At 38.1% G+C, this 13,774-nt stretch overlaps 1 protein-coding gene across 3 annotated transcripts in view; it reads left to right on the top strand.

Annotated features, from left to right (window-relative positions):
- Positions 1-13,774, top strand: part of PIGK (phosphatidylinositol glycan anchor biosynthesis class K) — a 140,692-nt gene that overhangs the window by 48,444 nt on the left and 78,474 nt on the right. For all 3 annotated transcript variants that reach the window (XM_082612774.1, XM_082612772.1, XM_082612773.1), the window contains exon 9: positions 12,666-12,838. In XM_082612774.1, the coding sequence (XP_082468900.1) occupies positions 12,666-12,838 (173 nt within the window). The remainder of the gene's footprint in view (positions 1-12,665; positions 12,839-13,774) is intronic.

The following is a 13,774-nucleotide window of genomic DNA, read 5'->3' as shown; positions in this document are numbered from 1 at the left end:
CCTTGAGACAAATGCAAATGGAAACACAACATTCCGAAATCATTGGGATGCTGCTAGCGAAAGCAGTTTCTAAGAGGGAAGTTCATATTAATACTGACCTACCTCAAGAAACAAGAAAACTCTTAACCATCTAACTCATTTAAAGGAACTAGAAAAAGAAGAACAAACAAAGCCCGAAGTTAGTAGAAAGAAGGAAATAATAAAGATCAGAGCAGAAATAAATGAAAACAGCTAAAGAGACAATAGAACAATCAATGAAACTAAGAGCTGGTTCTTTGAAAGATAAACAAAATTGGCAAATCTTTAGCCAGACAGACTCATCAAGGAAAAAGAGCCCAAATAAGTAAAATCAGAAATGAAGGAGGAGAAATTACAGTCAATATCACAGAAATACAAAAGATCATAAGAGACTATCATGAACAATTATATGCCAACAAATTAGACAATCTAGAATTGGATAAATTCCTAGAAACATGCAGTCTTCCAAGACTAAATCATGAGGAATTAGAAAATCTGAATAGACCAATTACTAGTAATGAAATTAAATCAGTAATCCAAAAAAAAGAAAAAATGCCAACAAACAAAAGTTCAGGTCTAGGTGGCTTCATAGGTGATTCTGCCGAACATTTAAAGAAGTTAATACCCATCCTTGTCAAATTATTCCAAATAAAATAATACACACTTTGGATAATACACACTTCTTCTTCAGTTTGAGAAGAAAGAAAGAACACCTCCAAAGTCATTTTATGAGACTAGCATTACCCTAACACCAAAACAAAATAATTGATGCTATAAAAAAAGAAAATTATTGGCCAATATCCCTGATGAATATAGATGCAAAAATCCTCAACAAAATATTAGCAAACCGAATTCAACAATGCATTAAAAGAATCATGCAGCATGATCAAGTGGGATTCATTCCAGGGATGCAAGTTTGGTTTAACACCTGCAAATCAATAATGTGATACACCACATTAACAAAATGACTGATTTAAATCATATGATCATTTCAATAGATGCAGAAAAAAGCATTTGACAATTCAACATCCATTTATGATAAAAACTCTTTACAAAGTTGGTGTAGAGAGAATATACCTCAATATAATAAAGGCCATATATGACAAACTCAGCTAACATTATACTCAGCAGTGAAAAACTGAGAAAGCTTTTTCCTCTAAGATTAGGAACAATAACAGGGATGCCCACTCTTGCCACTTTTATCTATAGTATTGGAAGTCTTAGCCACAGAAATTAGTCAAGAAAGAAACAAAACTGAGTTATTTGTAGTGAAGGGGATGGACCTAGAGTCCATCATACAGAGTGAAGTAAGTCAGAGAAAAACAGATATTGTATGCTAACACATATATATGGGATCTTAAAAAAAAAGATGAACTTAGGGGCAGGAATAAAGACACAGACATAGAGAATGGACTTGAGGACATGGGGAGGGGGAATGGTAAGGTGGGACGAACTGAGAGAGTAACGTTGACAGATACACACTACCAAATGTAAAATAGATAGCTAGTGGGAAGCAGCTGCATAGCACAGGGAGATCAGCTCAGTGCTTTGAGGCCACCTGGAGGGGTGGGATAAGGAGTGGGGGAGGGAGATGCAAGAGGGAGGGGGTATGGGGATATACGTATGCATATAGCTGATTCACTTTGTTATACAGCAGAAACTAACACAACAATGTAAAGCAATTATACTCCAATAAAGACGTTAAAAAAAATTAGTCAGGAAAAGAAATAAAAGGCATCCAAACTGGAAAGGAAGAAGTAGCAAAACTGTCACTATTTGCAGATGGCATAATACAGAAATCCCTAAAGACTCTACCAAAAAAACTATTAGAACTAATAATGAATTCAGTTAAGTTGTAGGATACAAAATTAATATACAAAAATTGGCTGAATTTCTGTACACTAATAATGAACTATCAGAAAGAGAAGTGATGAAAACAATCCCTCTTACAATTGTATCAAAAAGAATAAAATACCTAGAGATGAATTTAACCAAGGAGGTGAAAGACCTGTATTGTGAAAACTCTAAGCATTGATGAAAGAAACTGAAGATGACACAAATAAGTAGAATAAATCCATGCTTCTGATTTAGGAGAATTAATATTGCTAAAATGTCCATATTTTCCAAAGCAATCTACAGATTTCATGCAATCCATATCAAAATAATAAAGACATTTTTAAAATAGAACTAGAACAAATAATCCTAAATTTTGTACGGAAGCACTGAAGACCCCAAATAGCTAAAGCAATCTTGAGAAAGAAGAACAAAGCTGGAGCTATCATATGCCCTGATTTCAAACTATGCTACTAAGCTATAGTAATCAAAACAAGTGTGGTACTGGGATCACCCTTCTAGTTGCTAGATGGGATGCTGCCCGCCGAATTCATGAATCATCTAATAAAGCCAAATACATCTTCAAATTTACTTGGTTGACTTTTATTTTTTAATGGATGGGTGGCAGCAATGAGATTTGAAGTGAACTTGGGATGGCTTTCAAGGAGCAGGAAACACAGGCATGCACCCTGTGAACCCTTTTCAGCTCACTCTCTTGCTGTTTCCAAGGGCCATTGGTAAGTTCCTTTTGGTTGAGCTCTGTTCTTTTTGTGTTCGAGCTCCTGATCTAATTAGCTTTCCACAGTTCATTGTTTTGAGTGGAAAACTCCAGTCCCTTGATTCTGTCTCCACATTTGGAACTATGATGGTTTAATATGCACCTCCCCATTTGTTTGGAATCCTTTCCCAGATTCCCTGTTGAGAACTACTAGTTATAGCTGCAGTTCTCCTTTTGCTTGGAATCAGTCCGCAGTCCTCATTCTTTGAGGTTTGCTCGTTCAGTCCTTTCCCCAGTCTGTCTCTCTCTCTCTTTTTTTTTAGTTACCATGGGTTTCTGTTAATGTGTACACGAAGTAAAGCCCATTGCTAATGGGAATCTCAGAAGCCAAAAAGCTGCAAAGATTGGTGGGTACCAGACATTTAAAAGTTATTAGAGCGCTCATCACCTAACCTAAAGAGTCTCATGTTAGGATAAGTTGGTCACAGAATGGGTTAGACTGACATCTAGGTCACTCACCAACCTCAAGAAAACTTCCATGCAACAATGTACACCGTAAAACACCGCATCATTCCCAACCCTGCCACAAGTCCCTCTTAGGTATTAGTTTGACTGAGAAAACCAAAGGCCTAGCTAGAAGAAACATGATCCATTATGTCCAAATAGTTGAGCACACTGCCTTCCATCACATCTGCTTAGTTTATATTTAAGAACTATGAATCCTGGAAGCTGCAGTTATTTAACAAAATGGCAAAGTTTTACTAAAATCAACCTAGAATTACATTGGCCATCAGGAGGAATGTCCCAAATAGGTAAGATCACTTAAAAACAAGGGCTCCCAAGTTAAACAAACCAAATGGAATACCTATTTTAATTAGTATGCAGAAGTCTCCAAAAGCTTTCAAAATTCCAAAATAACTTCATTAAAAGATTCCTTGCAAAAAAACAATGAAAAAGTAAAGATACAAAAGATATCTAAAGCAATGCCTAGGCCTCCCCATTTCACCTTCTTGGGGGTTCATTATCAAAACACTTGCCCAGAGATCAATGTTTCAGCTGTTACCAGCTGGGACACTGGAAAAGAGATTGTTCTCAAGGCTCTGTGCAAATTCTTCATCAACTTAAACTTCCATATGGGCCCCTCACAGTGTTGATGATTAAACACTTAGGGAACTGAAATTATTCAGAGTCTGGTAAGAATTTAGACCTTATACCTGAAGCTAGATATACCCAGAGGAAAAGAAACATTCCAACAATAGGTAGATGGGTGTCATTCCTTTTTGCCAATCCCCAAACCTCCTCTCTTCATCTCAAAATACTTGTAGATATTGGGACTTTGGAAATAGAATTGTTCTGTACTTAATCTGTGTCTTTGTGATGTAGATTTCCTATCCCCATATTCTCTGAGACTTAAGAGCCATTCTTTGAAATGCAATTGTTTCTCATCAGAAAAGAAAAAAAAAAGGGAAGAAATATTTGGAAATTTGGCAGATAAAAAAAAAATCTTAAGTGTCTTCTCCACAAATATTGGTAACTATGAGATCTCCCTTTGCATCTGTGTATCTCCTTATGTACGTTGTAGATATGTATTGTTTTTTTTAACCTCTAGATGGTACTGCAGAATTATTTTGTAGAAGAGCTCTATTTAGTTGGTTTGAAGACAAGCTTGTAACGATTGTGTTACCGAGTGCAAGCACGCTCTGCTCGCTGCACAACAGGCCCATAAATTGGGAGACAAGGTGTTGAGGCAAGGAATATGACTTTATTCAGAAAGGCAGCAGACCGAGAAGGTGGTGGACTAAGGTCCCCCCAAAAAACCATCTTATCGGGGTCTGGATGCTAGTTTCTTTTATAGAATCAGAGAGGGAAGTAAAGTAAGAAGGCAGAATAGAGAGGGAGAGGCGGGGAGGAAGTAAAGTAAAAAGGGCCATCAGTCTTGCAAAAACATCTCCTGGAATGACCAGCCTCCAGGAGGGCATGTGTTAATTTCTTCTTTCTTGCAGCCATTCGCAGGTGGGTAGGGTTCCCTGCGGCAGGCCATTATGTATGATCATAATAACAAAAGCAAGGAAAAGCAAAGGCTAAAGTCAAAGAAACAGATCCAATGTGGAGTCAAAATGGACATTCCAAAGTTGTCAGAAATACAACAGAAACTAACTGAAATGCTTTTTAAAATTATGTGATCTAAGATATCTTTTGTAAATAAAAGCTAGTTTAAGGTTGTTGGTTTAATTAAAGCAGAGATGTCTTTAGAGTTATCAGCATTAAATATAATACTTTTATTTTACCTAGGCTTGCAAGAAAAATAACTGGATATGATGAAGTTTTCATAAGTAATCTAAACAATTGTTAAGAGCAAGTATTAAATAAATATAAGTAGGATGAAAAGTTTTTAGTTGAACTTTTCAAATTCATTTCCCAAATCTTTTCAGTAACCTGAAACCTTAACGTTTTGCTAAGATTAAGTGCTAGAAATTTATTGAATATCTGGATCTCCCCAAATAAGAAAAAAATACTGAGCCATTAATTATTGAACATAGGTTTATCTACCTTTGGTTTCTTATTATAGAGAAACTAAAGATAAATTTGGGTTTATTAGTAAGCATGTGTCGACTGAAAAAAATGCACAACCAAAAAGTTGAGAATTATGTTTTGTTTGGCAGACAAATTGAGGACTTAAGCCCAGGATGTAGCCTCTCAGATAGGTCTGAGGGACTGTTATGAAGAGGTAAGGGAGGAGCCAGATTTTATAGGAGTTTTTGCAACAAAGACCAGGTAGTCAGAACATCAAAAGATTACTGTTAATTAAATAAAACCAGACATCTCAAATTAATGAATTTAGCACTTTTCTATGTATGGGAAGATGCAAGAGTCTGGGCTCATTAAAATCATTACTTTGATATGCACCACAGCTGTCTAGGGCCAGTATCCTGGGCTTTCCCATCCTGAGTCCCTTCAGGGTGCACCTTAGGGGGCAGCTGTAGTGGCTCGATGGCTGCAACATCCTTTGTTTACTGATATGGTAGGCAACATTATTCATTCACACTTGTTTGGTGCCATGCTGAGAAATTTTCTATGAGAAAGCACATGTTTCTAGAAATTATAAAAAAGTGTAAGTTCGCCAAGCTGTAATGCTAGTGTAAGAGATAGTTGACAATTGTTTACTTCCTAAATTTTCACTAGAAATTAAGGTTTTTAAAGGTTAAAAATTCTAATTATGCAAATAAAGCTATTAGAAACGATATGGGAGACATCTCCATATGCAGGGAAAAGCAGGATGTGTTTTTGGCTAAGAAAAAGTATGAGGAATAAAGATGCATTTGTGTTAAGGGAAATGAGAATAATTTTGTCTTAACTAGAACTTCCGGTTATGAAGGCCAAACTAAACGTATATAAAAGGTTGAGAGAGAATTTTACCTTGTCTAATCAAGCTGGCTGAAATTGAATTGTTTATAAAGGTTTTAAAAATTAAGCTTTATTATCAATAGTGTACTTCAAACCAGAACTTAATTTTTTTCATCTGCTAAGTAGACAATATTGTTTCATATTGATCTGTGATCCTGTTTCTTCAAGTGTCCAAACCTTTTGGTGTCTTTGACAGACTTCCCAAAATCAGATTCTAAAACTGAAGTCTTTTGACCTCAGTTAACTTTCAAGTTTTTCAGAGGGTGCCTGGAACATTTCAAAGGATGTATTTCCTCTCCTTGTAAAAAGGAAGATGTTAAACTGATTAGGCTTATTTCATATGTTAAATTACATGGGAAACATTGTCAAATAAGAAGGAACAAGCTTTCTTTATGCTGTGTCTATATAGGTATGTATTATAAGTGTTCCAGAGATCGCATAAAATTCTTGGAAGTCTGATATATCCGGGTGTATTATATTGTCTGTCATCAAAATTGAGGCTTACAACAAAGGACTGAACCTCAGTATTAGGGAGTTGCCCTCACTGACTTTCATGCAAAGGCAGCAGCAATAGAGGCTTATAAAGATGGTGGCACATGTGGATGAAGTCCATTCTGCTTCTGAAAAACATAACCCCCTCATTGCCAGACTTTTGCCATCCTGATGTCCTTGTAACATGGCAACAGTTTGTTCCTGAATCAGAGAAATTAAGGTGGGTAAATAATGGCTGTAAACTGAATGACCAGTCAGGGCTATGGGAGAACCTAGACAGCGTTTGGTTCTTCCTGGCAGAAGTTTTTCTTTTTTTGCATTCTTTTGCCCACCCGCCAGTGAATTTAAGAATAACAATTTTTGTCCCTAGAGGTGGTCTCAGACCTCCTCTCTCTGGACTCCTTTAGCACCTACAACTGGACTTCATTCATTTGCCACTTAATATGGGTTATCGGTATGTTCTTGTTATTGTATGTATGTTTCCCGGATGGGTTGAAGCCTTCCCCTGCTGCAAGGCCAGTACCCTCACTGTGGCAAAGAAATTGTCAGAAAATGTGTTTCCCACCTGGGGTATACCTTCCACAATCTCCAGTGACTGAGGCACACACTTCACTGGGAAAATCATACAGTCTTTAACGAAAACCTTGCAAATTTCTTGGAATTACTACTGTCCCTGTCACCCTCAATCATCAGGCAAGGTTGAGAGAACTAACGGAAAAAACTGGATTCAAGCAGAACAAGAATTAATAACGTGGGACTGAATGAACTGATAAGGATGATTATAATTTTTATGACTGTGTGTTTAAAATATTGCGGGTTCTTTATAGTTTTTTTCCAGATTTAAAGAAATCTTTTCTCTTAAGCTATCAACAATTTGGTAATATATACCTTTGTGAACAAGGATGAAACATTTACTTTTTCTCCCTATCTGATCCCCAGAATTCAGAAACTCTCAGTGAATATTCTTATTTTCATGTTCCTTGTAACAGGACACAATTAGAAACATGGGCTATATTACCAAGGCTTTGACTGGAATGTGTACACAGACTCAGACATGACCAGACAGCTGCAGGAAACCACGTGGAAAAATCAAGCTGGTACTTTGCTTACAAAGTTCCAGCAAAGCAATCTTAAAAAAGAACTTATGGTCAGTCACTATTCTTGCTGCACTTCTATAAAAATCAGGCCAAGTTTAATACAGACAAATTAGTTTTACTATGATTATCTCTGGTTAAAAAAAATGGGATAATCATAGAGAGAAAAATTATGTTTGCACCTTTGTAGATAATAGATTCTAGTCCTGTTAATTGTCTTTGTGGTCAAAGATTCCTCTAGTTTCCTCAGATATCTGACATGACTTACCCAATAACATTTCCAGCTTTCTCTCACCCTTCTGATTTGGAATCACTAAGAACAAAGGCAGCCCTTGAGCCCCATTGGAAGGGACCTAACCAAGTGCTCCTGACCACTGACACTGCTGCAAAACTAAAAGGTTCTTTTGAGCCTTGGGTGCACATCTCACAGCCAAGGAGGATTCCACCTGGCATCTGGTCCTGTACTAATGCTGGAGACCCCTGAATCAAACTGACAAGGAAGAGAAATAGCTGACATTGATATAGACTGCTTCTGCCCACGATGACGGATCAAAACTTCATACTTTAACTAAAACCTTTTCCTCTTTGCTTTCTTTCCTTTACTCTGGAATTGACCTGGAAAGATAACACCATCATCCGTATCTCCCAGGCCATTGCTTAGAGGGGTAACCTCTCGAATTTAGAACAACTTTTTATTTCAGGTTAGGAGAAAATGTAACTGACCCTTGGCTTGAATGGGCAAGTGCAACACTTGCAAATGAATCCATTAACAGTGCCACCTAAGTGGAAGTAGTTTGTGCCCTGACAGGATTTGTCTTAGTCAGTGATGGTTATTCTCCTTGGGCCTATGAATGCCTAGATGGCTGGTATATAACCAGGCAGTACCTATTAGGTTATCTAACTGTGCCCCTAACTGTTCTAGAAAGGACCTACCAGGAGGCATTCATAATTCAGAATCGCTTCCTTTGGCAGGGTCAATTTCCCTGATTAGGAGTAAATACAAATGAGAATATGATCAGAAGCCTCTTCTTAACTCTTGAAAGTATTGCAGAATCCACTGCTAAAGCATTAGCTGCCCAGAAAAGATCCTTAGACTCTGTGGCTAGAGTTGTTCTTGATTATAGAATAGTCCTTGATTATCTTTTAGCTGAACCAGGAGGTGTCTGTACTGCGGCCAATGCCACCAACAAGATTGACATTTCTAGGGAAGGTGAAGCTCAGTCACTGAGCAAACCACTTGGCTTAAAAGGGTGACTCCTTCAACTGGGTCTTTCTTTGATTGGTTTGGGTCTTGGGGACCTGACTCTGAAGTGCCTTCCAAGTACTGGGAATTATCCTGCTTATAATAATCATAATAATCCCCCTGGTGGATCGTATTCTCTCAAAAGCTTTCAATTCATGTGCGCAGCTGCTAACTGCCAGGCAAATGATCTCCTAAGACTGGAAGGTCAGAAATGAAATGAAGAGAATGACCAACTTAAAATTTATGAACCTGGAACCATGACCTGTGGATGTTACGGGAATTAAGCAAAAAATGTTTTGGGTGCTCTCTATCCCCCATCCCCCTAGAGGCAATCTGCATGATAAAACCCTTGTCATTCCCTCCCCCCACACCTCCCAAAGGAAGCCTGGCCTAAAAAAATCTTTTCTTTTGCTAATAGCTCCCCGACTTTCCTCCTATAAAACCTATTTTGTACAACTCAGAGCACCCTTCTAGTTGCTAGATGGGATGCTGCCTGATTCATGAATTGGCCTGTTAAAGCCAATTAGATTTTCAAATTTAAAAAAATAATAATCATATGGTACTGCACAAAAACAGACACATAGAACAATGGAACAGAATAGATAGCCTGGAAGTAAAGGTATGCTTGCTTATATGGTCAGTTAATATACAACAAAGGAGGTAAGAATATAAAATAGGGGAAAACACTCTCATACACCCCAGTGTTCACAGCAACATTATTTACAATAGCTGAGATAAGGAAACAACCATAAGTCTCCATCAATAAATGAGTGTGTAAAGATGTGCTATATATACAATGGAATATTACTCAGCCTTAGAAAAGAATGAAATTCTGCCATTTGCAACAACATGGATGGACCTAGAGGGTATTATGCTCAGTGAAATAAGACAGAGAAAGACAAATACTGTATGCTATCAATTATTTGTGGAATATAAAGAAAAAAACAGAAGTAGACTTATACAGAGAACAAACAGATGGTTGTCAGAGGGGTGGGTGAATGGGGACACGGGTGAAATAGATAAAGAGGATTAACAAGTACAAACTTCCAGTTAAAAGTAAATAAGTCATGGCAAAGTAATGTACAGCATAGGGAATATAGCCAATAATATTGTAATAACTTTGGTGACAGATTGTAAGTAGACTTGCCACGGTGATCATTTTGTGATGTATAAAATATCAAATCATGGGCTTCCCTGGTGGTGCAGTGGTTGAGAGTCTGCCTGCCGATGCAGGGGACACGGGTTCGTGCCCTGGTACGGGAAGATCCCACATGCCGCTGAGCGGCTGGGCCCGTGAGCCATGGCCGCTGAGCCTGTGTGTCCGGAGCCTATGCTCCGCAACGGGAGAGGCCACAACAGTGAGAGGCCTGCGTACTGCAAAAGACAAAAAAAAAAAAAAAAAAAAAAAATCAAATCACTATGTGGTACATCTGAAACTAATATAATTGTTTCAATTATAATTCAATTTGTTTTAAAGTGGAAGGTTTTTTTTGTTTTTTTTTTTGTTGTTGTTGTTTTTTTTAGCAGCAAAGAAGATAATACTTATTTAGTGTTTGACAAGCTCATTCAACTACTTTTCTTTTTCTGCTTTCTTCTGCTAGTACCTAATAAAACCGACCAAGTTGCTCATACAGGAATACCTTTGATATACCTCAAACTTTAATTTTATCTTGTTTATTTTGTTTTATCTTTTGTTTATTCAGCCTTCTGTCTGTTTTGTCCTTATTTGACTAAATTAACTTTCTTGATCTTCCCCCACCTTTTTTTCCTTCTTTGCTGCTTTTTTTTTTTTTTTTTTTTTTTCCAGTACGCAGGCCTCTCACTGTTGTGGTCTCTCCCGTTGTGGAGCACAGGCTCTGGACGCGCAGGCTCAGTGGCCATGGCTCACGGGCCCAGCCGCTCCGTGGCACGTGGGATCCTCCCGGACCGGGGCACTAACTGGTGTCCCCTGCATCGGCAGGCGGACTCTCAACCACTGCGCCACCAGGGAAGCCCTCTTTGCTTCTTAATTTATATCCTGAGCTTTTCTTTGTATTTCTTGTTACTGCTTTCCTGAACCTGGAAGGCAGTATGATGTTAGACCAATTAATCTCTTTGAGCCTTAGTTTGAAGGAGAGAATAATTTTTGTATACCTCAAAGTTGTTGGTAAGCTTAAATGAGAATATCTGCAAACTGCTTAACACAGTGCTTGGAACACAGTTTCATAAATTATAGTTGCTGTGCCCTTCCCCATCCCTCTACTGTTGTGTTGGTGATTACCTACGCAGATAGTCTTGTCCCTACAGGTGGGCAAGTGCTGTGGGCTCTGGGTCCTTACTAGTGGGCCTGTAATGGTTTCCTTCATATATGCTGGGCTTCTGCCAAATTGAGTTCTTTGCCTTAACATGTCTCTGCAGCTGCTCCTTTATTAGGAATGTTATTTCCAAGCTAATCTTCCTTTTCCTTCAGAAAATAGCTAAAGCCCCACTCCTTTTTTCTTATCCTCGAAACACTAAGAAGTTTATCTTTTTCTGAATTAGAGCCTGTCCCTTTTTTTTTCTGCCTTGTTATGTTTATTCATCTCTGACTAGACTTAAAGCCTTGAGGAGAGGACCCAAGTCTCATCAATTTTTGTATCCCCTATGGAAGGTAACCGTATGAAGTGTGTATAATTGACACTTTTTTTTTTTTTTTTTTTTTTTTGCGCTGCACGGGCCTCTCACTGTTGTGGCCTCTCCCATTGCGGAGCACAGGCTCCGGACGTGCAGGCCCAGCGGCCATGGCTCACGGGCCTAGCCGCTCCGCGGCATGTGGGATCTTCCCGTACCGGAGTATGAACCCATGTCCCCTGCATTGGCAGGCAGACTCTCAAACACTGCGCCACCAGGGAAGCCCTAGTAGACACTTTTTATGCTTTGCTGAGTGAATGAACATGTGTCTGGGGTTAGCAGACACTTGGTCCTGTCCAAAACGTCCATACGACATTTGGCCCATGCCAAAAGGTCCTTGAAATTTGGTCTTGTCCAAATGTTCATGAGCATATTTGGTTCATGCCAAATGGTTTTGGACAGGACCAAATATCAAGGACCTTTTGGCATGGACCAAATGTCCTGCAAAGGTCCTTGGTAATGCACTGATGTGGAATATCAGGAATAAGATTAACATAAAAAATATTGTGAGATCTGTGTAGTGGTAAAGTTGTAGTTTTCAGACTATTCTCTGGAGCACTATAGTGTATTGAGGTGCTTTGGGTTTGTAATTTTTATCATGGATAAACTAGGAAAGTTACTTGATTTATAGAATGGTTTTTGTAGATTCACAGCAGGAGGATGAGGGGGATAGCTAGCGAGCAGGCTACGCTTAACTTCCTACAATCCAGAGCAGCTCTGGTTTCATATTTTTTACATATTGAGCTACTATGTAATATTTTATTTGAATTTAAAGTTTGAATGAAGGGTCATGATTACAAAATGTTACAAAATTACAAAATGTAAAAAAAAAATGCTCTGGTAGAGCATTCCACTGAGATGGATGTAGATACAGAAAAAAAGCAATTCTCTTGTCATAGTGTTGCCTATGAGTTCTCATAAATAAGTGTTCAAAATAAACTTTGTAGCATATGATTTAAAAAAGTGAATGTTTTTTTGTTCCCTTGCCAGCTTCCTGTTTTATTGATAACCTATTCTAATGTCTGTATAGCTTCTTAAAGTGTCAAGCATTACGATAGCAATGAAACTTTAATCTTTAGAACCAGTAGTTTCTTTAGGTTGGGAGAACTTTGAAGATATATTACTGTCGACTATATTGTATTAATGGATTTAATAAAAGTTGTATGAATATGTAAGCATGTGTATTTATTATTGTTGTACATATTTTTTTCAGTTTCAGGTGTGCCCCAAAAGTCTATGTGTGTCTACTCCTGGACATCGCACTGATCTTTTTCAAAGGGATCCTAAAAATGTCCTGATAACTGATTTCTTTGGAAGTGTACGGAAAGTGGAAATTACAACAGAGACTATTAGTTTGCAGCAAGATTCAGGAGTCATGGAAAGCAGGTATTCATCTTAAGTTATTATTTGAATAGAGTATTCTAGTCTCATGATTTGTAGACTTTTATGTAACATTATATTAAGAGATGAAAATTAGTATTTATAAAGAAAATCACACATTTCTACCCATTCTTTACTTTATGTAGCCCCTATGCTTTTCAGATTAATGGGCAAAAGCTCTAAATATCAGTGGGAAGCTAAGATCTTGATTAGGGTTATGTTGTAGCTCCAAAATATGTTTGTAGAAGTATGAGTTCAGGCTTGGTTTAAAAAGGACTAAAACTTACACAACAACTGACTGTCTCAGAGCCATACTTTTCTGTCAGTAGAGGTATATATGATGGTTCAGAAGACCTTCATAATGGGGAAGGTATGTGAATGTTTCAAACATTATTAATACTCTCTAACAATGTGTAGGTTGTCACCTATTGCAGTAGAAGGTGTTAAATGATGTGACACTGAATAGGGAAGTTGGCAGCTGGGCATTTAGAGTATAATACGGCCCTAGGAATCTGGTAGATGCAAGGCAGATAAACATATAAAGGGGAAGTGAGTGCCAAAAGAATATAGGTGCCAAATGTATACTTCAAGCTATAACACAATGCTTGCATTTTCAGAATTTCTGTGGGCTCCAGCAATCTGATTAGTTCTCTGCCACGTGTTTTGGTTCATAGAGTCTGGGTGGTTTGTGAGCCTGGTTCAGTCCTATCTCTGGCTTTTGCCTAGTGTTGTATTCTATTAATCTTGAAAAGTTTATCTTTAGGATTTCTTTGGGGGCTCTTAGTTATTGATTAGGGAAGAGAATGAGAGAGAGAGGTATAAGCCAAGTACTCCCCTCTTGGGGAATGGACTCTGTGTGTGTGAGTAGTGAGTGTGCGTGTGCGTGTGCGTGCGCGTATGTGTGTGTGTGTGAGAGAGAGAGAGAGAGAGAGAGAGAGAGAG

The sequence above is a fragment of the Mesoplodon mirus genome, assembly GCF_964341445.2.
Source record: "Mesoplodon mirus genome assembly, chromosome: 3".
In the NCBI taxonomy this organism is placed as follows: Eukaryota; Metazoa; Chordata; class Mammalia; order Artiodactyla; family Ziphiidae; genus Mesoplodon; species Mesoplodon mirus.
This window is presented reverse-complemented; position numbering and strand designations above follow the sequence as displayed.